This window comes from Eriocheir sinensis, chromosome 31 (assembly GCF_024679095.1).
Source record: "Eriocheir sinensis breed Jianghai 21 chromosome 31, ASM2467909v1, whole genome shotgun sequence".
NCBI classification, from domain to species: domain Eukaryota; kingdom Metazoa; phylum Arthropoda; class Malacostraca; order Decapoda; family Varunidae; genus Eriocheir; species Eriocheir sinensis.
In genome coordinates, this window is record NC_066539.1 from 4965519 (window position 1) to 4990518 (window position 25000).

The 25000-nt window shown below is 45.7% G+C and overlaps 2 protein-coding genes across 16 annotated transcripts in view; both read right to left on the reverse strand.

Moving 5' to 3' along the window:
* Positions 1–4949, reverse strand: part of LOC127005836 (glycine receptor subunit alpha-4-like) — a 148683-nt gene extending 143734 nt beyond the window's left edge. For 13 of the 14 annotated variants that reach the window (XR_007758947.1, XR_007758950.1, XR_007758951.1 and 10 more), the window contains exon 1: positions 4816–4949. The gene's annotated coding sequence lies outside the window, so the exon portion shown is untranslated. The remainder of the gene's footprint in view (positions 1–4815) is intronic. The other variant, XM_050875015.1, reaches the window with a different exon arrangement.
* Positions 4950–6879: 1930 nt separating this feature from the next.
* The window catches only part of LOC127005835 (serine/arginine repetitive matrix protein 2-like), a 91889-nt gene continuing 73768 nt past the window's right edge, over positions 6880–25000 (reverse strand). For both annotated transcript variants that reach the window (XM_050875013.1, XM_050875012.1), the window contains 9 exons: positions 24061–24101; positions 15351–15719; positions 12023–15113; positions 11510–11721; positions 11000–11251; positions 9914–10562; positions 9231–9375; positions 8622–8787; positions 6880–7707 (listed from right to left, as the gene is read on the reverse strand). In XM_050875013.1, coding sequence (XP_050730970.1) covers positions 7570–7707; positions 8622–8787; positions 9231–9375; positions 9914–10562; positions 11000–11251; positions 11510–11721; positions 12023–15113; positions 15351–15467 — 4770 coding nt within the window. In that variant the 5' untranslated portion in view covers positions 15468–15719; positions 24061–24101 and the 3' untranslated portion in view covers positions 6880–7569. The remainder of the gene's footprint in view (positions 7708–8621; positions 8788–9230; positions 9376–9913; positions 10563–10999; positions 11252–11509; positions 11722–12022; positions 15114–15350; positions 15720–24060; positions 24102–25000) is intronic.

Below are 25000 nucleotides of genomic sequence, written 5' to 3' on the forward strand. Positions count from 1 at the left end.
TGATGCACAAGCTTCGTAACACTATCACAGAAATCATCCATCAGAATCACACTAACTTGAATGAGCACCTTTTAGACACGTGCAGGACGCTATAATGTTTGTGGCCAAGGCCGTGATCTTAGACGCTTTGGCTCTCACAAATAATACTTCCAAAGGCCACAAAGGAGATTAGTCATGTTCACATAAGTGCTTCTCACATTCATGGCGCAGAGGACGTGTTAATCTATCACTGGGCTCATAAAGCTACCCATGGAAACACCTACAACTTCTATCAAAGCGTTACCAAATGTGGATGTATAATATAAGCCCTGAATTAATTGAGAATATAGGTGAAAGGGTCAAATTTTAGCTGACTGGCGGCCAGGGAACCTTTTTATAGTGTTACCAATATTTTCTTCTCGGCCAGACTCACGATGTCTCCCTACTCTTGCTTAACAGAAAAAAGCTTGCGGGGAGTTAGTTGGGGAAAATAGATTGTATACTCTTATATGACCTGACATCAAGTAACATACCACGATGGAATTTATTAGACATTAACCACCTGTTGCTTCCTCCACGTCTCCTGTCACCTGCCCCGCCATGTGAGAGCGAAAAGCAGATGGAGTGGAAGCATTTTTAATTCAGAGGTGAAGGAGCGAGAGTGAAGGCGACTAATTAATCACGGTTGCATAATACTGCGTGGATTCTTTCTGGACCTAGTGCCCCCCCCCCCCCTCTCTCTCTCTCTCTCTCTCTCTCTCTCTCTCTCTCTCTCTCTTATGGCGAAGACTTCCTGCTTTATCTGCTTGATGGATTGGCCAGTATTTTTTTTTCTCTCTTTTTCTGAGTCTGCCCTCCCTTTCTGGTCTCTTACTATGTCTGTGTTTGTTCTTTGTCTGCATGTCTGTGTCTGTCTGTCTGTCTGTAAATATATGTGTCTGTCTGTGTGTATGTCAATATCTGTGTACGTGACTGTGTCTCTGTCCCTTTGTTAGAATGTCTGTGCCCCCCCACTCTCTCTCTCTCTCTCTCTCTCTCTCTCTCTCTCTCTCTCTCTCTCTCTCTCTCTCTCTCTCTGACGGGACAATTTTCTCTCCTAGATCAATTCCCTGTTAACACTTTTTTTTATCCAACTTCCCTCCACACAATTTCCTCTCCCTTAATCTCTCTCTTTCCTCCGCACCATTATTTTCCCTCCTGCCCCTTCGTCCCTCTCTTGAACCCATTACCACTTCTCTTTACGCCTCTCCTTCCAATCTCTCTCTCTCTCTCTCTCTCTCTCTCTCTCTCTCTCTCTCTCTCTCTCTCTCTCTCTCTCTCTCTCTCAGATATCCACCCTCATCTTCTATAGTGACTAATTCAGGTTAATTTCGATAACACGAGAGAGAGAGAGAGAGAGAGAGAGAGAGAGAGAGAGAGAGAGAGAGAGAGAGAGAGAGAGAGAGAGAGAGAGAGAGAGAGAGAGAGAGAGAGAGAATGTAGGAGGGGATCAGATAAAACTATTCTGCCCTAAACGATCCAATCCCATGACCCTAACAAACAGTAATTACTCGCACCTGAGCTTAAATATGACCCCCCCCCCCCCTCTCTGTCTCTCTCTCTCTCTCTCTCTCTCTCTCTCTCTCTCTCTCTCTCTCTCTCGTTGTCAGCACTCAGCACTATGTCATTTGTAAACGGCAATGGTATCGATCGCCGTCCATCATCGCCACGTTTCCTGCACACCTCACCGCTCCCTGCCCTGCCGTCCCTTCCCTTCGCCTCTTTTGTAACCTTCCTCCTACATCTGTAATAACCGTAACAGCCGAGGCGACGATATTCCTCCCCGTGTTCCTCAAAAGCTCGACACTTTTCTCCGATTTCTCCGCCCAATTACTCGTCCTCGTCATTATTGTAATCGACTCTATTCAAGGCTTAAATTACATCGCGACCTTCACCCACTCTTTTAGCGCCTCCGTTTCTAATCTTTTTTGCAGGGAACGAGGAAGACCAAAGACAAAAACTAAATGGAGAAGAAAATAGCACCTCCAGAATTAATGATTATTCCTTTGTATCGTCATTTTTATTCCTTTTTTTTTGCAACAATGGAGGCAGATCAAAGAGCAAAACAGAGAAGAAAGAAGAAAAGCCCGCAACACAAAACATCCCAGAAAAAATGGAGAGAAGTTTTCAAATCATGTAATCAATTATGTTCAGAGAAGTGTTTTGATACATCCCATCAAAAAGATTTAAGTTATAGGATTTTTTTTCTTTGTAAATACAGTGTGAGACAGGCTCATTTCTTCCTTTATTATATATCTAAAGCATTTGGTATTCTCCTATTTAAGTAAAAAAAATATTGCTAAAGCTATCCCTAGACCAACTGAATGTAGTCATCAGTGTTTGACTGATAAAGAAGAAAAACATGAAGAGAAAAATGGTACATGACAAGTGTTGGAAGCTTTAAAGTAACCAACCACCCAGAAATTACATGGTTCAACCTCTTCATCTCTGCGACCATGAACATCACGTAGGTTGTGGAATTAAGAGGAATGAGGAAGATTATTTTGAGAGAGAGAGAGAGAGAGAGAGAGAGAGAGAGAGAGAGAGAGAATTCTTTGGTTTTCCTCGTTCCCTGCAAAAATAATATAAACGGGAGCGCTAAAAGAGTGGGTGAAAGTTGCGATAGAATTTAAGCCTTGACAAGGTTCTGCACAAAAGGTTAATCTGGAAACTACAGAAGTGGGGAGGAATGGGCGGAAAGGTTATCGAGTGGATGGAGGTGGATAGAGACGATCTCTTCTCAACTGGGAGAACGCAGGGGCTGAGAGGACATGGAAAGAAACCTAAAAAAGGAGCTTGTTTGAGTAACTTGAAAAAATATAGTTTTCCACATAGAAGTGTTTACACATGGTACAGCTTGCGGGAAGAGGTGGTGGAGGCGAGCAGTGGCCAACAAATGAAGGAAAGACTGAATGAATGTAGATATGGAGACGGGACTATTAGAACTTAGCTCGGGCCCGGTAGACTACAAATAGGTAAATACACACACACACACACACACACACACACACACACACACACACACACACACATTGAAAAACATACATACACACCGACAGACAAAGACACAAACAGACAGACAGACAGAGGACATCAACCCCGTGCAAGACTAAAGTGAAAAACAACCGAAGAAGCCGTCATCAACTTTCCTCGTTAAGTGTTTTTCTCAACGGTTTCCACGAAATTTCTAAAGAGCGGCCAAGGTAAGACACGGGTGCCCTGCTTCCACCTGACCAACTTGGAAGATAAGTTTTGTACTGTTCTTCAGCGCAGCGCGTTAATGGAGGAGGACTTATGGGATGGGAAAGGAAATGGAAGTGCAGGCGTCACACAGTTGTGTTCTTATTTTAGTTTCCCACTTTCTCGTCGAGTTTAGTCCCGTTTTCTTCTTCTTCTTCTTCTCTCTCTCTCTCTCTCTCTCTCTCTCTCTCTCTCTCTCTCTCTCTCTCTCTCTCTCTCTCTCTCTCTTCTCATATTCCCCCCAAATTCTCCTTTTCCGTTCTCTTCTCTTTCCGTATTTGCATTCCTTTCCTATTTTTCCTTTCCTTTCTTCCCTTTCCTTTCTTGATGTTTTCCTTACCCAAACGCAATCGTTCCTTTTCCTCGTTTTCCATTAACTATTTTTATTTTCGTTCGTTTCCTTTCCTTTGCTTTTACGTATTGTTTAGTTTCCTCACGTTTTGTTGTTTTCCTTACACACACACACACACACACACACACACACACACACACACACACACACACACACAGGCAAACAAAGGCAATCATCCGTGCACCACAATGGCCGTAGCTCAGCATATGTCACGCAGGCACGCACTCAAATTTTATTACTCACAATTTGTTTTAACAAGTGTCGCGGCGGACGGGCAGCGCCGACGAGGGATCACGCGTTTCCGGAGGCTTTGGCAATGAGGGGAACTAACCGATTTTTCCACACACACACACACACACACACACAGGTTAGAGGAATTGCTGGGCTTGGACAATGACCCTCAGGTTGAAATGTTGCTTATAACCATGTAACCATAATGTTAACTATGTGGGAAAAGTAACTGTTCTCACTTCGATTTATGGCGCAGCTTACGTCGGGAGGGAATGTCTCGAGCCACAACAACGAGTCGAGGATGAATAATGCAAAGGCCTGTGGCGACGCTTTGTCATTATAACTCAGCCGTGTGTAATTATATTGGGTCACAGAGAGAGAGAGAGAGAGAGAGAGAGAGAGAGAGAGAGAGGGGGGGGGGAGGGAGGGAAGGAGGGGGGGGGGGTTGGTATGGCAAGTGTGGAACGCGTACCGAAGCACCGAAGCATTTCAAACCAATCTTGTTTTTCTCTCCATGGCGGCGGCACAAAAATCTAATTCAGATGTAACACTCGAATTGATAAACACACACACAGCTGATGAAGGAATCTCACGGACTTTGATGCGTGTTTGTTGCATGTCATAATTTGAGGGGGTTGAGAGGGTCTCGATCAATGGTTTCAAAACAGCGAATCATCGAATCTAGTTAGGTTGATCCGTAGTTTTACCTGCCTAATTGATAAGATAAACCTATTTTTTCCTGATTAAGTTAAAATTCTTGTTGCTTTGTTGTATAATGATATTGGTAAGGAAATGAATCAACAAATTAGCCGACATAGAAAACACCACGAACGAAAATGTGAAGCGAGCTGAGGACCCCCGCCGCCATCGCCACACACCTCATCTTCATCTGCAGCCTCTGTTTTACACAATATTCGCCAGACACCAGAAAACTTCTAAGTCCTCACTTGAAACATGATGGCGTAGCTTCTTACCTTCATGACACGTGTATTCTTCACGAGTACGCGGGAAGAGAACACGGAACTCGACGACACGTATACGAGGGTACCCACTCCTCGTCCTCGTGTCGGTCCGGCCGACAGCACTACCCAGCACTGCCAGCCGAACCAGTGACCCAACGATGCCAGATTCTCGTACTTCACCTTTTATGTTTGCTGATTTCCAACCCCAAAACTATCTCCTCTGCCCTAATAACCGGCTTTGTATATAGTTAACGTTAAAATGGTTAATTATTGCTGTTTCTTGGCAATAGTTATGGGGGAGAAACCGGTAAATATGATGCTCCGAGTACGATAATCTGGCATCGCTGCAGTGACCACCCGCAGCTGCCTCCCGCTCCCTCTCCCTCCACAGTCTCCGATTCCGTGGACGGGAATGTTTGGAAGTCAAGAACACTTTTGTATCATACGGCAAGAACCGTCCTGAGTCACCTGCACAGAAGTGATCATATATTATGTGATACTATTACTTACACGGCTGTGCTTCACACCAGTGCAATGCAACGATAGTTTCCTAAGAGAGACTCAGGTGTGCCAAGCGTCCCATCCCCGTGGACACCCGTGGCCGTATTATACCACACTGAATTCTGAGGAACGGGTACTATCAATATTATCATAAGTCTGGTTTTGCATTGTGTGACTTCAGCTCGTGCTTGACAATGCCACACTCACAAACAGCCCAGCCATCGATAACCTCCGTCTCACGTAAGATTGAGTAGAACAGCAAAACAATTAAATACAACAATAATGTATAATACTGGAAGTGTGTGTGTGTGTGTGTGTGTGTGTGTGTGTGTGTGAGATGGAGTACACAAACATGCCTCAAAAGGAAAGGCATAAGCCATAAGGGTGTTACTCCCAGCAGGTTGTATTTAGTACAAAGGCAGGAGAGCAATAGGGCCTACCTTCATAGGTTTGTTATATTGTAGTAATTATTTTCATCTCTGAAGTAGAAGAATTAGGAATAGATATCTTTGTATTTCACAGTGTCTTAAGAACAACAACCTAAAGTAACAGAACCCCTATATGTTACAGGAGGCTGAGGGCGGGGACTCGGTTATCTTGAGTCACTATTGTCTGGGCCACCCATCAAAAAGGCCACTGGTCCGTTTGGACTCCAACCAGCTGTTGTGTGAAATGAGCTATTGACGCATTATGATGACAATGACTCACTATGTAACCTCCTATACACCTCATTTCTTTAATAAGGAAGAGGGTAAAATAACCCAAGTTACTGCTACTTGAATTGTGAGTCATTAATGATTTCCTTGTGTCCTAGCTGTGTTACGGTCAGGCGTTTCTATTTCCCAAAGTTATGAGAGTAATGAGTGCGTAACTTCTGCCAAGTATAAAGGCAGTGAGTTATCTCCCCAAGTTATAAATGAGTTGTTTAAGGGTGAGTGTATAGACGGAGCGAGGTCTATTTCACCATGTAAATGGTTCCCAAAACCCTTGGTCCAGCAAAGAGGGTTATAGGAGTGGAAGGAAGCGGCAAGATATGACAAATGGCAGAACAGTGAAGAAACTGTTCATTAAGCATTGCAAATTAACTGTAGCAGCCACTACTTGTTTGGTAAGGGGTCAGTGATGGTGCTGGGGTACCCTTTGTCAGTGTCTGAGCCTTAATTAAGGTAACAGCCCTGTGGCGTGTGGGTGTGCTTTGGTTCCCTTCTCTGGGTTCTTTGCTTCTCTGATCTCAGGTATTTTTTTGTTTCCTGAGTCTCAAAGTAACACTTCCTAAATAAAGGAAAATATTCTAAGGTGAATAATTGTGATTATGATGATGTCAATGACTGTTATATTAGAGATAATACTATGTAATAATAATGATAATAATGATAGTAATAACAATGACAATAATAATAATAATAATAACCATTAATAATGCTACTACTACTACTACTACTACTACTACTACTGGCTACTACTACTACTACTACTACTACTACTACTACTACTACTTCTACTGCTTACTACTACTTCTTCATGTAATAGCTAATAATGATAATAATACGAAGAATAAATGAGAATAATACATAATTAGATTCTTATTTTTATATTTTAGTAATCTTTGCATGTAACTTTATATTGCCTTTGACAGTTATTTTCTTTACGACGACAAGGAGAGTAACAATCCGCGCCGGCCCGGGCATCCTTGCACCACCACACTTTTCATCTTATCTAAAACCTTTACATGTACACATAGAGTTAATATTTCCTCTACATTAAACCTTTGTCTACTTAAATATATGTACAATATAAAAATGTTTGCCTATAGAGAATCCCTGGATGAATAGAAATACTTTTCTGATACAAATTTCTGTACAATATGTATAATTAAATTTACCTTACTCCTAAATTGCCTATCCCTTGCAGGACGGAAGCATTAAAGCTGAAGACCTTCGATAATAATAGCTTTACACATGATGAGTGCAAGGAACGCCTGATGAAGACCTAGCACTGAAAAAGGCAATCTTCACTTAAACATTACTTCATAGTTAATTATTGTTAGTGACACACACATATACAGGTTTCCTTACACTGCAAATCCTTTACTTATGTTTGGCACAGAGTATGCTAATTTGAACACTTCTCCTTATTGACAACCTTATACACAGTACATGGCATAGATTCTTCACTTTATTCATGGAACAATGTGGCTTTAGTTTTCTCTTTAACAGAAGAAATAAAGGACAGCATGTTACTTGAATGCCTTCAGATGGCATTGCTTCAATTGACTGGAAGAATCTTGGTGGGGGGAGGTGGACTGAAGGAGACGGGCCGGTAGCCCTTGACGGGGTTGAAGGGAGTCAGGATGCTGTGGGCAAACCGTGCTGGGCTGCTGTCGACTGGAGGGTACCCGCCGCCCTGTAGACATGGAGGGTTTAGGCCTTCATAACCTCTAAAGCTCTTTATTAGGCATAGCCTGTGAAAAGGCTCCCATGATTCTCAAAGGTACGTCCAGTTTTATAATATTCCCATTGACATTTCTATTTTTATTATTATCAGTATTATTATTATTATCAAAGCAAGAGAAAGGTGATGAGGGCTCAATCTACACCAGACAAGACTATCCCACCTAAAGGCTTCCTCCATGAGCAATACTCTCATGCTTTTCCACATTACATTATTCTTAAATGAGCACACAAGGCAAAGAGGACTCAATCTGCACCAGGAAGGCTGTTGTACTCTCTGAATGCTGTACAGTCTATATGTTCCACTGTATGTGTGATACTGTCATGCAATCTTCAGCTGTCTTTCTAAAAACATAAAATGAAATGGTCAGTGCATCCCACAATCAATACTACTTCCTCTACAACACAACTTACAGTGCTACACAACAATATCAAAAGTAAATCCTGCATGTCAGTAGAATCATGACATTCTAGAAATTCCCCAAACATGAATGCCACCAATGTTATTCTGACATATTGTGTGGAGCATGAAGTAGAATCATGACTTAACCCGGTAGCAGCAGGGATCATGTTTCTTAATGGTCCCTCCAAGCGAGAAAAATGAGAAAAAATCACCCCTCACACAAACCATTTCATAACATATATCAAAGCATTTGTGATGAGATTATGTATCATCTATTTTGGGGGGGTTATATCATGGCACAAATTTGGCCCGTCGCTGCTACACGGTAAAGCCACAAATTTGGCCCATCGCTGCTACTGGGTTAATGGTATATGGAACCTATGAACAAGTGGGCAAATGGTAAAGGATATTTTCCAGAGCATGCAGATACAGGATTGATATTTCCTCTATAACATTAAACTCACCCGTCCATAGTTGTGGCTGAGGGAAGCGTCGATGGGGTGGCCGGAAGACTGCTGCTGTGAGGGGGTGCCACTGCTGGAGGAACAGGAGCCTGTCTCCAGGAAGTCAACAGAAGCACTGCGATGGACGCCGCTGCTGCTCACTGACCGCCGGTCCTCACTTGAGTGTCTGAGGGATGTTACAGCAACTTTACTGGAGGAATACATCTTAAAACTCTTCCACCTTCACTCATGCTGACAGCTACCAACAGGCTGCCACTTATCTCCTGGTGGTCATCAGTTTGTTCTGCAGTGCTGCCAACACTCATTTCATGCCTAATTGTGTGCATTTTATTTTTTTCTGATATTTTTCCTGTTTACCTACTATTTAACAGCTTTCTCAATTTATCATTTATTGTGCTGTGGGAACACTCCTGTAAGTATGGTTAAGCAGAACAAAGTGAGTGTATGATGGCAGTGCAAAGAAAAGGTTTATTCAGACTCCAGCTGCTTCAATATTTTACTAAACTCATCATCTTTTGTATCTACTTTTGCAGCCACTTTCCTGTCCTTATAATGACTGTGATCAAGTAAAGGCAGGAGTGAGTGCTGCCGACCCCTCAGGTGACTCACTTGGAGAATCTGTCACTCTCGTCGCTGCGCTTTCCCTTGACGGCCACAACGTTGAGGCCAATCACCTGTGCGTTGCCGTGGCAGAAGTCTCGCCTGTAGTTAGTCAACGACTTGCCCTTCAATGACTTTTTGGGAGCAAGTGGACCTAGAGGTAAGAAGGAATTACAATAAGTACTAGAGTGTGTATTACAATTCCATAGAACTTCACTGTACAATATATTTTACAAATAATAATTTCTCAATAGTAGATTTGTCTAACAGTGTCTTTGATGAGTTTACTGTAGACAACATCATATATTACCTTCTGATTAATTCTATTCAGGATCAACGTTCCACTAAAAAATGTTAATTGATGCCTGAGGCAATTCAGCATCCCATCATACACACATTACATAAGGTTATGAGGAGACTACAAGAGGCCAGGTGACCTAATAATTGTCAATTCTCAGACTGAAGATGCCAGAGACAAACCAACAGCGGTCTGTTATATTACTGAACAGCTTCAGCCATAATCTTGGCAAATGAATTTTTACTTCACTAAACCGTTTCTTTACTAATACAAATCTATCTGAGCTTCCTGGCGTGCCAACAGGTGCAAAGTTAGAATGCCTGGAGAGCTAGAAACAAGCACATTTTTCTTTTACTAAACATTTCCCACAGAATCAAATCAAATTAATTCTTACTTCCTTGTGTGCCAACAGGTGGGGACTGGGAGTGTCTGGAGTGCCTGGAGGGGGTGCGGTACTCCCTGTACTCCCGGCGCTCCTGATGCAGCTCAGAAAGCTCCTGCATCAGGCCGGAGCCAAGCCGCCGCCTGTCTGGGGACTGGGAGTGCCGGGCATCCTCCTTCAGGTGGTGCTTGCTGCTGTGTTTGTGGTGCTTGTGGTGGTGCTGGGGGAGGTCATCATGAGTGCTGGGCTGTGGGTGCTGTGACTCTTGCTTGACAGCCTCACCACTGTGACTGGGGCCAGACTTCTGTTGAGCACTGACCTTCCCACCGGCCTGCTTGTCACGCTTATTGATGGCATCGCCACTTCGCTTTTTTGATGCAGCAATTATTTCAGCCCTGATGTCTTGCTTGGCCTGATCACTCTGTGTGGGACTGTTCTTGGGGGATGATGCCCCGGAGGTACGATAGTCGTCACTGGCTTTCCGAGGAGAGGAGGCCGGGGCCCCGTCAGGCTCTTGTCTTGGAGCTGACGTGGGGCCACTGGATGAGGTGGAAGAACGACTCTCTTTCCTCCCCTTGACCCAGCTCTTGATGCCTGAGATGAGGCCAGAGCAGGTCTCTGTGGGGAGCTCTGAAGGAAGGGAGGTGAAGGAAGGGTAGACCTGTAAAGAGAGAGGTTTTATATTAAATGCTTTGGTACTATAAATTGCCTTTGTCTCATGATTTTAATTTGTCCCATAACTGGGACTTTAATGAAGAAAGCGACTGCAGTACAAGAGTATCTGCTTCCTTCTTGCCATACATTCTGTCATTCTCCCTATCTAATAATTTCAGAGATGTCCTATCCCTCATTTTCCAATATTTTCATCACCAAAATAAGGGAAATGTAGCCCAGCACTCCATCCTTTCAAACTCATCTTTCTCCCTACCTCTTTCTGTCAAATATGTTCTAATATTATCTTCTTACTTTCAATCCATTCATCTTCAGCATTTCCTCCTTACATTCATGTCTTCTAACTTTCTTAAACCCAAAAATATTCTCATCTCATCTTAATTCTCTCTGTTCATATCCAAGATGGTGTAAGAGAGGAACACCCACCTGAGGGGGGGGTGAGTGCGGCAGAGGAGGAGGCTGGGAGGAGGACTGACTGGACACCTCGTGCTGCTCTGAGGAGTAGGACGAGGGGGCGTGGTCATCACTAGAGTAGGAGTGATTGTGAGTGTCTCTTGCTGTGTGCTGCTGTGACTGGTTCAGCTTCTGCTGCTGCTGCTGCTGGATATGGAACAGTTTCAGCTGCTGCTTAACCTTCTTCTTCTCACGTTCTCTCTTCCTCTGGAATTCTTCTTCCACCTGTCAATGTCAAGAGTACATCACCATCTCAATAAATGTAACATTGCTCAGTCTGAAACTAAAAATCAATATGGAAGGAAAAATATATTTACTCATGATACATTATACTGTGGGAGGAAGGGTTGGTGACCTATTAGGCCAGCAGTGTGTTAGTTGTTTAACCTGTCACATAACCAGGTATATTACACATTTTGCTAAGGATCTAGAACCTCAGTCATCATTTCTAGCTCTCATGAAGTGCAGTGTTGTGAGACTCACCTTTTTCATGGCCTCCATTTCCTTCAACCTTTGCTTCTCCTTTTCAGCTACTTCCCTTGCCAATTTTTCCTCCAGTTTCCTCATTTCAATGATCCTCACAGTGCTCTGGTAAGAAAACTTTTTCCCTTTCAGCCTCCTTGGAGGAGGAGCAATTCCATTTGCTGCCATAAAAGCTGGGCCATAGGCTTCAGGAAGAGCTGGGTCTTCATCACCTGAAAAAAATGTTGTGCTGAGTACAGGTGGCATGAAATTTGTCTGCATGTTGAATAACAACAACTATATTTGCAATCAGCTGGAGAAGAGCCTCCTGATGATCATAATCAGCACTCCAGTTTCTGCTACATCAGGAGGAAGTTGAAATAATGAATATTCTGCTGCAATAACACATTCACATGAAAGAAGGCTGGTCCATTAGAAAGGCTCATGTTGTCTTACAATGTCTTTAGTTCAAAGCAAGAACAGAAATTTACAATCTCATACAGACATGGGATGAGTATGATGAGTTACACTAACCTGATGGAGGCTTGCGTTCATTCTCAGGTGAGGAAGGCTGACCCGGGTATCGAGAAGCATGTCGACTCTCCTGGTGCTGTGAGGATCTGTGGTGACGGCGGTCCACTTCGTCCTCACTGCCGGCATCACCGTGACTCATCCTGCGAGAATTGTACTCAGGCAGGTACATGATGTGGCCACCATTCCCGTACATTAGGTAGGAGGGTGTTCGAGACCGCATGTCCTCAGCATTCATTTCCCCGCTGAGGCCAAGGCGTGACTCTGACCTGCTACGGATGTTACGTGTGCTGGAGAGGTTACTGACAGTTTCCTGTTCCTCACACGTGTTGAGCGAGTTGGGGATGGAGCGGGACATAGACCAGTTGTCCCGCCAGTGGGACTCGTCTTGCTGGACGCCTCGTGGCTGGTCTGGGGTTTTGCTGCGATTGTAGTCTTCGGAGGTGTTTTTGTGACCGCCTCCTGTGACTGTGCCAGACACTGATCGCTTCAGTTTGCGGAGACTGTTGAACTTCTGCGGCAGGATGGCGGTGCTATTGAGCTTCTTGCGTTTTGACCAGTGATCTTTGTCATCTGGAGATATTAGTTCTGATATGGTTTCAGTTTCTACTGGTGACTCGGGTTCAATTTCTGGGTCAGTGGCAACCTCCTTTGATTTAGAGAACATGTTGGATCGTGAGGTGAGTTTAGGAGGTGTTGAGAGGCCGGCGGGGATGTCAACTGGCTCTCCATTGCTGTCGAGGCTGTTCTCATCAAGATCTTGTGCAGGGGTCCATGTGCGTCGTCCCTCAGCCCTCCCTGACACTACAGGTGAAGAGACAGCCAATGGCCCTGATGAGGATTTGGTCTTCTCAGTTGGGATCAGAGGCTCAAACTCGTGTGTGGGTCCTGGACTGCCAGCATCACCTGAAATCCCAGAGTCAGCAGATTTTTCCCCAGAGCCTCTCGGGGGAGCTGTTGGACGTGTGAATCGCTGTATTCTTGATTCAAACACAGAATCTTGTCCCTCGCTGCTCTGTGTCTCCTCATGTGTTTCCGTGTGTCTTCCAGAGCGTTCCAGACTGAGGGACCGCCAGGCAGCATTTGGGCTGAACCTTGGTATTTCAAGCTGCCGGCGTGGTAGTATCGGCCTCAAGTTCATGCATAGCTCTCCCTCTTCCCTGCTGTCACCCTCATTCTCCAGGTAGAGGCTCCCAGAGTTCTGCCTTGAGTGGTAGCCTCCATCCTCACGCCTGGATGAGCCACTTGCGCCGCTGTCACCATCAATACGACTCAGTTTTTGACGCTCAATGGCAATCGCAAAGTCCTCCACGTCCTTGGAAAGCTTTCTCTGACTCGCATGCTTTCCAGAGTCACTTGGGGTTTCAGGTGTCTTTTGAGTCTCTTTACGAGTGCTTCGATTGCGACTCTGACTCCTCTCTGTTCGCTCAAGAGTGCGACGTGAGAACTCAACTGTCTGGCCATTGATGTGAACCTCCTCCCGGTTTTTGGCCTTGGAAGCTTCCACTTGGGTCTTGATCTTATGAAGACCTGTATTAGTCTCGATCTGAGGGTCCCGAGACACCTCTGGCTCCATCCCAAAGAAGAAAGTTTTCGGCTGCGATTCTGCCTGGCCATTGTCTTCACTGTGGTTGGAGACAGGCTTGCTTGGCTTCTTTTCACTTTGTTTGCCTTTACGTGTGAGTGTTGATGAGTTGTGCTCCTGTTCTGTGGAGGATTTTCTTAAATTATTGACTGTGTGAATGAGCTCAGCCTGCAGACTCGCAGACAGTTTTCGATTACCATTGACCTGCACTTCAGCACTGTCCCACTCATCATGAACATTTCTGGGGGGACTCTTCTTTATCACCTTCATCTTCTCACTTTCTGCCTTGATTCTGTCCTCTTCCTTCTTCTTCTTTTCCTCATGGACCAGCTCGGGGTGGGAGCCACTGGAAGAGGAGCGCGGCTGTGAGGAGTTGTCACGGTAAGATTCCAGGCGCATCACACGGCTGCTGGAGGAGGGTGTGGAGTTTTCTTGTCCCTCAGACACCCACTGCTTCCGTTCCTCCACCTTCCTCTCCAGTGTGCTCATCCTCCTGTGGCTCTTTTGTACTTCCTTTTCCAGGGCAGCGATCCTCTTGTCATTGGCAGACCTTTTGGACTCACGCTCCAGTGTGCTGCTCCGCCTTGACTCCACTTCTTGGCGGGCAGAGCGTCTTGAGTCCCTTTCGAGGGTGGACCAGAGCCGGGTCTCTTGGGAGTTGTGGAGATGTGTCATGCTTGCGGCCGCAGTGGGGACTGGTGACACAGGGGAGTGGCGGAGTTCATGTTGCAGGCAGTCCAGACTTCTGGCTCTCTCACGCAGTTCATCGCGTGGTGAGTGGCGGGCAACAGGGGACACAGGTCCTCCACGTCTGATTTCTGCTCGGCCTCTCTCCTGTTCCTCCCCTGAGCTCCTCTGGTCATCACCTGAACTGGGCCGACGGGATTCATTCTTTTTCCGGAACAGCCCAATTTTACGTGTTTTCTGCTTATGAACTTCTGGGCTGCTGGTCATTTCTGTGTCGTGATCAGCAAAGTGAACAGCGCAATGGTTCTGTCCATGGGAATTGTGTCCATGGTTGGCCATGTCACTCAATGAATGTGACCTCATGGCAGTGCGAGGGAGGGAGTGGGAATCACTCATTTCTCCAGGAGGGGCTGGTGGAGCCTTGTACTTCTTCTTGGACTTTATCCTTCCCTTTGTAGGCGACTGACTTATAATGGTGTGAGGCATGGGAGCAGGAGCGGCTGAAGGGGGACATGATCCTCTCAGATCTGGCTCACTGGCGTAGTTCTTTGAGGGTGGACGACCAAACCTCAGATCGTGCATAGACGCGTTGCGCTCATCCTGGTGGCTCGGGAAGTGGAGGGCCGTCATGGAGGCTGAGTGAGGGTGTTGTTGCATGGACTGGTGGTGCTGGTGGTGGAGTGGCATTGGTGGAGGGAAGGCCGGGTGGTGTGGGGCATGGAATTCATTAATTCGCCGGCCAGTGATAGTGCCCTTCGTCTGCAGGATGTGGCCATTTTCTGTGGGACGAAGACGCTGTCCAGGGATCCTTTGTGGCAAAACCTGTGAGAGAAGGACTCTTAGGACTGTGACAACAAAGTGTAACACACACACACACACACACACACACACACACACACACACACACACACATTAAATTATAAAAAAAACAAGCATGTATCATTAGTAATGATATAATACGAATTTCTGTATAATGAATTGATTTATGGCGGTTAGCTCAACTGTAAACCAAAAATTTCTCCTAGATTGTCAATTCATCACGCATCTGCTTATTCCCACCTTGGTGTCAGTTGTGGCTCCATATTTCTTGAGTCTCCGGTTCTCTCGAGGGAAGCTCTGAGTCCAGTTGACGGGTGGGTGGGGGAGGTGTGCCTTGCTGCTGTTTTGGTTGCCCATCGTGGCGGTGGACGCAACACTTGATTCTCGCTGGGAGGAGGTGAGGGGCAGGCGATGAGGGAGAGGGAAGGAAGCACCTCAAGGCAGGAAAGAACTAAGTGGACGGAAATGAAGAACACTTGAAAATTCTTCAAGTGTTGCGGGAGTGCATCCTCTTCTCACTTTTTCTTCTCAGCGTGCGTGTGGAAGAAGGAAGGAAGAGGTGGACAGCGGACATGGCTGGCTGGCGGTCACATGGTGCCTTCACCCGGCCTGCAGGGAGAGGAAGAATATTAACATTTCAGGTAGCATTTAAGACCAAAAATACACGTTATTACCGTTTTCTGACGATCAACATTTTTCTGCTAGTTATTACTAAAAAAATAACAACAAACAAATGAACTACAGTCAAGGTGTGACAATGATTTTGAAAGTTACATGAACTAATCCTATAATGCAATGTAAACACTCATCTCCATAAAAAAAGAATAAGATATTACATGGCGATGAGTTAATATCTCCGAGCATTAACAAAGAAAAAAATAAACAAGTGAAGTATGTGTTAGTGACATATAGCTGACAACTGAGCGGGGCAGACACATGAGACTAATTCCAAAGGCCGAAAAGGAAAGTAACCAGGTTTTCTAGAGTGTTCCTTTAGCTTCAAGGCACAGAAGATGGGTCGAACTATCAGTAGGGTCATAAAACTACCCATGGAAATGCCTCAAACTCCAACGAAAGCCTTGTCAAATGTATGTACTTGGGGGACGAAATACAATCCTGTTCTCTCTGCCAGAAGTGAGGCCTCCAACTGGTAGGTCCTCCTCGTGTGAACTAAACAGATCAGCTTGCCAACTAACCTTGCCTCCCACACTTCCTCTCTCTGACAAAAGTGATGCCCCCAATGCGTGGATCCTTTTGTAAACTATTTGAATACTTAATAGCCCAATTACGTGCCCTTGACCCAATGGCACACAGCCCATCCTTCAGCTCCATTCCCCTTTGTCGCTTCCCGCATAAATCACACTTCTGGTTGGCCTCAAATCCGCGTTCTAATAATTATTTTAATCCTAAGGCCTTCCAGGTGACATCTTCCTTTCCGGGTGCTTTGAATTCACGTTTAAAGCTAAAGGAAATGACAAATGTGCGTCTCTATTTTCATGTGTTTTTTTCAGGTGTGTGTGTGTGTGTGTGTGTGTGTGTGTCATTAAGTCATCTCCATAATCTCCTCCCTCATGGAATCTTGATCTTTTGTGTTATTTTCTCGGTCATTTCACGGGAACGCGGCTCCTCTGATCGAAGGGAGGGAAGAGGGTGACGCAGCTACGCATTTAACGCAACCCGGCCAGCGGAGAAGAAACGCAGATTAAGTATATTAAATAATTTTCCGCTGTTGTGATGAGAAGATCCGCGAGGGAGAGGAGGAGGAAGAATAGGGTGCCTTATCTATCGTTGTGTCTCATAATTAAAACTACTCGAATTAACAGAAGGAACAGAAAAAAAAGATGGCAGAGCGATAACGAGGATGCTGATAAGGGACGAGGAAAACGAGGAGAAAAAAAAAGCGTTCCATATTTATCGTTGAGCATCTTCCAGTGGCTCTCAAAATCATAACTAATCGAAGAAACAGAAAAAAATGACAGAAATACGATAACGAGGCTGCTGATAAGGGATGAAGGGAAAGAATACGGTTCCTTATCTATCGCTGCGAAGGTTCCAATCACTTATACTTAAAACTGATCCAATAACCAATGAAAAACAAATGACAGTCACACACATACGTATTAAAACAGCAAAAAAAGAAAAAAAAAATGGCAGTGCGATAACGAGGATGCTGATAAGGGATGAAGGGAAAGAAGAAGGTTCCTTATCCATCGCTGTGCATGTTCCAATCACTCCTACTTAAAACTGATCCAATAACAAATGAAAAACAAATGACAGTCACACACACACGTATTAAGACGACGGTAAGATGCGTGAAAGTTTCCGCTTCTCACGCCTCCATATCGCCCCGCGGCAAGGTAGGGGCCGGTGCTGTTAGGGGCGAAGCGGCGTAGTGACTGCCAGACCCATGCAACCTAGGTAAAAACATCCTCCGTAGACTTTATTTACCTAGCATGCAACGATGTCTGAGGGTGCGACGTGTCCATGATATAAACCCCCAAAAATAGATGATGCATAAACTGATTACAAATGCTTTGATATATATTATGAAATGGTTTGCGTGAGTGATGATTTTTTCTCATTTTTCTCGCTTAGTGGGGCCCTTAAGAAACATGATCCCCGCAGCTACCGGGTTTAGTGCAGCAGTAAAGGTAGTAGGTGCAGCAGAAAAGGTAGCAGGTGCAGCAGAAAAGGTAGCAGGTGCAGCAGAAAAGGTAGTAGGTGCAGCAGAAAAGGTAGCAGGTGCAGCAGAAAAGGTAGTAGGTGCAGCAGAAAAGGTAGCAGGTGCAGCAGAAAAGGTAGCAGGTGCAGCAGAAAAGGTAGCAGGTGCAGCAGAAAAGGTAGCAGGTGCAGCAGAAAAGGTAGCAGGTGCAGCAGAAAAGGTAGTAGGTGCAGCAGAAAAGGTAGCAGGTGCAGCAGAAAAGGTAGTAGGTGCAGCAGAAAAGGTAGTAGGTGCAGCAGAAAAGGTAGTAGGTGCAGCAGAAAAGGTAGCAGGTGCAGCAGAAAAGGTAGTAGGTGCAGCAGTAAAAACAGTAGCAGCCAGCCAGCCAGCGCCGTGCCCAGCCACCCACCTCTAAACCCACGACCTGCAGCAGCCTGATTCACTTCGCCCCTTATTACATTCGACACACTGGATTACACGGCCACTATAAGTACACGCTTAAGCCCCTTGCACGTATACGGAGGCTCCCGAAGTAACGGTAAAATTAATGTAGGCAGCGACTTAAGTTACATTGTTCCTTGACGCAGACTTTTTCTAATATCATTCACCCCTTTTGTAAATAATGAAAATGCTGTCCACCCCAGATGGCCACCGATTCTTCTTCTCTAGAACATATGAATAGAATCTAGCGGCAAGAAACATAAGTAAAGTTAATATGTTTCACTAGTTTACTGTGGCAGCCATATGCTAACGTCTCTATCAGGGTCACATTTACTGTTGAACGACGCGGACAGAACACCGATTTCACTCTTTTAAGTATCATTCTTTTGCCTCCACAAGCACCACTACGCATCATATCGTGTTCACATTTTCATCCACCAAATCCACAGTTCACTCGTCACAATATCCTGCCCAATCAAAGACAGACCATCCACCTACGCTGAACATCACTACTGGCGGAGTTTTGGGAGTACGGAAGACCAAGGGATATGGTGACGGAGAAAGGACAACACTGATGGATGGCTCTTTGGAGTACCTAAATGCAGAACGAGGAGGTGAAGATGCGACCAATGTTAGTTCAACGACGTAAACAGAAGAGAAGAAGGATTAGCTTTCGTGTGGGAGGTTCTTGTATGACTGAGACTCGGAGCAACACACTGAGAATGCGACGCTGAAGGTTTTTGGAGTATAACTGCAAAGCGAGGAGAGGGTGTTTATAGTCCTTCAATGTTTTAACCAGGTAGCTGCGGGGGTCATGTTTCTTAGGTTAGGTTAGGTTAGGTTAGGTTAAAGGCCCCTCTAAGTTAAATAATGAGAAAGAATCATTACTCACGCAAACCATTTCATAATATATATCAACGCATGTGTGATCAGTTCATACATCATCTATTTTGGGAGGCTTATATCATGGTAGAAATTTGGCCCGTCGCTGCTACCGGGTTAAGAAGGGTTTCTGGATGTCGCACGGAGAGACTCTGGGTTGTAACACGGCAAAAGTACACTACCAACTACAACCACCTCTGCTGGGACTGAATGTTATATATGCTACGCCTTTAATGATGCTCCCTTCCGGAAAATATAAAAAAGATCCTCACCGTAAAACAAGGGGAAAGTAGCTACATACGACGACCCCCTTTAGAACGCAGAATGGAAATGGGTCTACTAATGTGTGCTGTTACGTAGATAGCCTCAACAATCACCTCTCGTCTCCTCGTCACACTTTCAAAACGAAGAAATTGCTTGCGTTTGGAGGGTCAGGTTAAGAAGGGGAAAATGAGCTGCATATTAAGGTAGTGCAGTGCTTGTCTTTCCTTCTTTCTTCTCTCCCTCTTTCAGTTCGACTCTGCCTGTCCTCTTTGCCCCCGAAGATAACGAGGGGAAGAAACTCGCCTCCGTTCCGTGACAAATATATGTAGAGTGCTTCCTTCCCTCTCTCTTCTCCCTCAACCATGTCCTTTCCCCCTTACCTCATAAAATAAGCGCCCTCTTAACAAAACAATCTGATGTAAATTGCTTCTTGGCCTTTTTCCTTCCATCAACTTTGTCCCCTTCCTGTCTCTTTTCATTATCTATCAACCCATCTATTTATCAATCTATCTATCTATCTAATTCTCTCTCTCTCTCTCTCTCTCTCTCTCTCTCTCTCTCTCTCTCTCTCTCTCTCTCTCTCCATCTATCTATCTACGTCCGTCTATTTATACAATCTCTCTCTCTCTCTCTCTCTCTCTCTCTCTCTCTCTCTCTCTCTCTCTCTCTCTCTCTCCGATAGTAAAGAAGGAGGAGAAAGAAAGGGAAAGGATGGAAACTAAATGGAAATGACAGGAAAGGAAAGGAAGTCAAAATGGTGAGTAGAAGAGGACGCGAGGAAAGAAAGAGAGAGTACGGTAATATGCATACACGCTGCTTGGAATTCTCTTTTATTATGTCTGAGTTGGCGCGCGTCTGGGGGAAGGTGTGAGGACGGGTACAACGAAAAGGTGCAACAGAAGCAATGACACATGCACGAAGGGAAGGAATGCAGTGAAGGTGGCGGTGAAAGGAAGGAGAGGTGACGAGGGCAATTTTTTTTTATGGAAAGAAAAGATGTTAAGGTTTGCGGTCTGTGTGTTTGTGTGTGTGTGTGTGTGTGTGTGTGTGTGTGTGTGTGTGTGTGTGTGTGTCATCTACCAATCTGTATCTTTGAGTGTCGGTTAGTCTCGTTATCTGCCCTTCCTTCTCCCTTCCCTTCCCTTCCAAGTCCGCTCCCTTCCCTTCCCTTCCAAGTCCGCTCCCTTCCCTTCCCTTCCAAGTCCGCTCCCTTCCCTTCCCTTCCAAGTCCGCTCCCTTCCCTTCCCTTCCAAGTCCGCTCCCTTCCCTTCCGTTCCCTTAGACAAAACTCCCCTTGCTTCTTCTCCCTCCTTTCTCTTGTTTACTCTCTGCCATTCTCTCTCCCTTCTCTTCCCTTTCTAGACATCACCGCCACCCCTTTCCGCCTCCTCTTCTTCAATGACACTTTTATCTCCCTCCCCTCTCCCCTCTACCGCCTCCCTATATCTCCTTCTCTCCCCTGCATTTCTTTCCAATTCCCTTCCTTCCTCATAATCCTAAATAAATTGGGTCCCATTTCCGTCCCTCTCCTTCCCTCTTCTTCCTCGATAATCGCGTTTCCCTTCTGTCTTTTCTCCCCTCTCCCGTTTTCTTTCCTCCACTTTTCTCTGTTACACACGTTTGTTTTCCGTTTTCTTTTCTTTTCTATTTTTTTCTTCTCTTCTTTTCTCTTCTCTTCTGTTCATTTCCTTGCCTTCAATCGTCTCCCTCCGTCTCTCCCTCTCTTTTCTTCTCTCCCATTTCCCTCCCTTCCCTCTCCTCTCTACCGTCACTCTCCCTTCCTTTGCCTTCCCTTGTTCCCACGGTCCTCTGCAGGGTGGAGGGTATGGGATGGGGAAGGGGGGACACGTAGAGGGGGAAGGGAGAGTGGGGAGGGACGTAGAGGGGGGGGAGGGGGAAGGGGGCCACGTATCGGCTCGGGAACACAATGAAACAATATATCTCATGCAGCAACAGGTTTTCACTTCCTTTTTTATATCGCCTGTGTGTGTGTGTGTGTGTGTGTGTGTGTGTGTGTGTGTGTGTGTTTATTTTCCTTGACTGTGTGCTCTGTTATGATAACCCTATTCCTCCTCTTCCTCCTCCTCCCCCTCCTCCTCCTCCTTCTACTCGTCTTTCTCTTTCAAATGCTCCGTTTCTAGCACGAGGCCGGGCAGACAAGACTACAGGCTACAACTATACCAAGTAGCAAGCAAAACATTAGTGGTAGTTGTCATCTGTTTTAATTTGTCTTGGATTTTGCTTTCTCATTTAATACGGTTATCCTTTTTGTTCCTCTTCTTCTTCTTCTTCTTCTTCCTCCTCCTCCTCCTCCTATCTCACTCCTACGCAGCATCAGTAACGAGGGGCAGCCATGACTACGGGTATTTTCCAATCAATCAGTCTTACGGTTCACGGTGTGTCTTGCGTCTAATCTCCTCCTCTTACAAGGGTGAGTGGGCAAACCTTGACCCGGGGTGGGATAGAGGAGACGGTGCGCAGGAGGACTGGGGGGTTGGAGAGTGGGCTGGGGGTTGAGGAGAGGGTGGGAAAAGGAGAGGTTAGGCTGCCCAGCTGGTGATGCCAAAAGACTCATTCCTTCTCCTCCTCCTCCTTCTTCTCTTCTGTCTCTTCTTCTTCCTCATCCTTCATCTGTCTGCCTTTCCTTTTCGTCGACTTTTTCATCGTTTTCCAAATCTCTCTTCTCCGTTACAAACACCATTACTCTCTTATAATTCTTCTATATTTTTGTTATTTTTCTATTCTCCTCTTTTTTCTACTTCTTCCTCTTCCTCTTCTCACTAATCCTTCACCATCTTCCTCCTCATCTTATCTCCCACCTTCTTTTCCTCTCCATTCTCCTTTCCCTTTTCCCTCAACCTTCTTCCTTTCCTCTTATCCCTTTCCTCACCCCTCCTTCATACCCACCCGTTCCCTCACTCCCTTCCACCACCTCCTTCCAACCTCCTTTCCTCCTTCCTCACTGCAGCTTCTCTTCTCCACCTTCTCTACCCTTTTCCTCAGTCCTCCCTCCATAAACCTTCCAGCCTCCTTCCAACTCTCTTTCCCCTCATTCCTCACCTCCTCTCCTCCTCCATCTTCTCCTCCCCTTTCTTTATTGCCTCCCACCACCTCCCGAAATTGACCTCTCTTTTTGGCCACTCCTTTGACCTCTATTCAGGAGCAGTAAGTAGCAGGCTTTTCTTTTTAATATTTTTCTTTATGCCCTTGAACTGTCTCCTTAGCTGTAAAAAAAAAACCTTTCCAATCCTCTTTCCTCATTACCTCCTCCTTTCTACCTTCTCCTACCTTTTCTTCTTTCCCTCCCGCCACGTCCTTCCAGTTCCCCTTCTCCTCATCCCTCACCTCCTCCTTCCCTTTCCCTTATTCCCTCCCACCATCACCTCCTTTCACTCCCTCTCCCATTCCCCAAAACCTCGTCCTCCATAACCACCCATCTCTTATTCCCTCCCACCACAACCTCCTCCTTTCACTCCCTCTCCCATTCCCCAAAACCTCGTCCTCCATAACCACCCATCTCTTATTCCCTCCCACCACAACCTCCTCCTTTCACTCCCTCTCCCATTCCCCAAAACCTCCTCCTCCATAACTTCCCATTCCTTATTCCCTCCCACCGCGTCCTTTCCTACCCCTTCCTCATTCCTCCTGCCGGCTAATCAGGTGCCATGCGTGAGGAATGACCTGGGCGGTGTAAGTAATGAGCAGGGAGTGAGGCTGCGGCCCTCCATCACCATGCTTACCTGCCCCCCCAGCATCCAGGTACACCCCGCGGTCGGCCACGCTGGGGGATGAGCTACTGGGGCCTCGCTAAGTAAGGGGTTGAATCGCTTCCTTGATCCTATGATAGAATGATGGTGCCGCTACTATTTCTACTACTACTACTACTACTACTACTACTACTATTACTACCGCTGCTGCTACTCTCTTTCTCTCCCATCAATCACCATCACCACGTCCCCTCTTGCATAGCTATTTCTTTATCCATCAGTTCATTCTCTCGTTAATGGTACGGTGCGAATAATGGAGTGGAGTGGCGCTTCATTATCAGGGTATTATTGCAACAGCTTAATGGACGCTTTCATTGTGTACAAATATAGATAGATAGATAGATAGATAGATAGAGAGAGAGAGAGAGAGAGAGAGAGAGAGAGCACTTGGTCATTGGCACGGACCATCTGTTGCGCTCTCTTCGGGGAGGGAGGGAAGCTGCCATATCTAAGGGAGCAAGAAGCTGTTGAGGAAATAAAGGAGAAAGGGAAGAGAAAGGAAGGAAAACTGGAGATGAGGGAAGAAGAAGAAGGGGAGATAAAAAGAAGATGAAGGGGGAAGAGGATGTGGATGTAGGAAGAGGAAACGAAAGTGAAGAAAAGATACATTAGAGAGTTAGATGTCGGATAACGAAGGGAAGGGAGCGGAAGGGGTATGATGTGTGTGAGATATGAGAGGAAGAGGAAGGGGAGGGAAGAGGAAAGAGGAAGAGGAGGGGAGGGAGGGAGGGAGGGTACGTCCTCTTACTCAGGCGTGGTGTTGACAGAACAAACTGGGGGGAGAAAGTGTGTGTGTGTGTGTGTGTGTGTGTCTACCCCATCCCCTTCCTTTCACCTGAAGTTCACCCATAGCAATAATAATAATAATAATAATAATAATAATAATAATAATAATAATAATAATAATAATAATAATAATAATAATAATAATCACCTAGTCAGCCGATGGACGGGGCGCCTCGGTCCTACAAATGCCTGGAAGAGGAAAAGAGAAAAAAAAAATATTAGCCGAGTGAAAACTATAATAATTAATCTGTTCCATCTCTCTCTCTCTCTCTCTCTCTCTCTCTCTCTCTCTCTCTCTCTCACACACACACAACAGGGAAAGAAAATTAAAAGTAAAGTGCCTGTGCCTCGTGATCCTCCTCCCTCCCTCCCTCTCTCCAACCTTTCTTCCTTCTTCCTCCCGTTTCCCTCCAGCTATGCAGTTGACCCGAAGGAGGAGGAGGAGGAAGAGAAGAAAGAGGCTGTGAACTCTCTCTTTTCTCCATCACCTATACTCTCTCTCTCTCCTATGTATACTTTTCGTAACTCCAATAATTAAAAGAGCTCTTAATAACAAAATCACACTAACACAACTATACTTACAGAGGTTAATAACACGTCGGGGGCTACTGATTAATAACATTTTAGGGGATACAGATTGATTTTAAGGGCGACAAGATCTGTACGCTACACGACACGGCTCATCGTCATCATCATCATCATCATCATCATCATCCGTCACTTCTACTGCGACGAACCACCCAAGCAAGTCAGGGCCGCGTACCCAGAGCACCTCAGAGCACAGGAACGACCACGAACGGCCCCGACCACAACAACAGAACGGCGGCCAGCAGGTACAAAGTGGTCTGGAGGTGAGGGGAAGGAAGGTGCCGGGCGGGGACGAGGTCGAGGTGCCGGGAGCAGGTGTAGGGAGGAACAGGTGTAGGGAGGGAGGAGCAGGTGGTGTGGTATGAGTAACCGGGAAAATATGTGAGTGCCTTGCCTCGTCGTTGGAACACCCGGGCAGAGTAGCTTTCACAGGCCCCTCCTTCTCCTTCTCCTTCAGTTGTTCCTTCTCTTCCTAACCTAAACTAAGCTAAAACTAACAC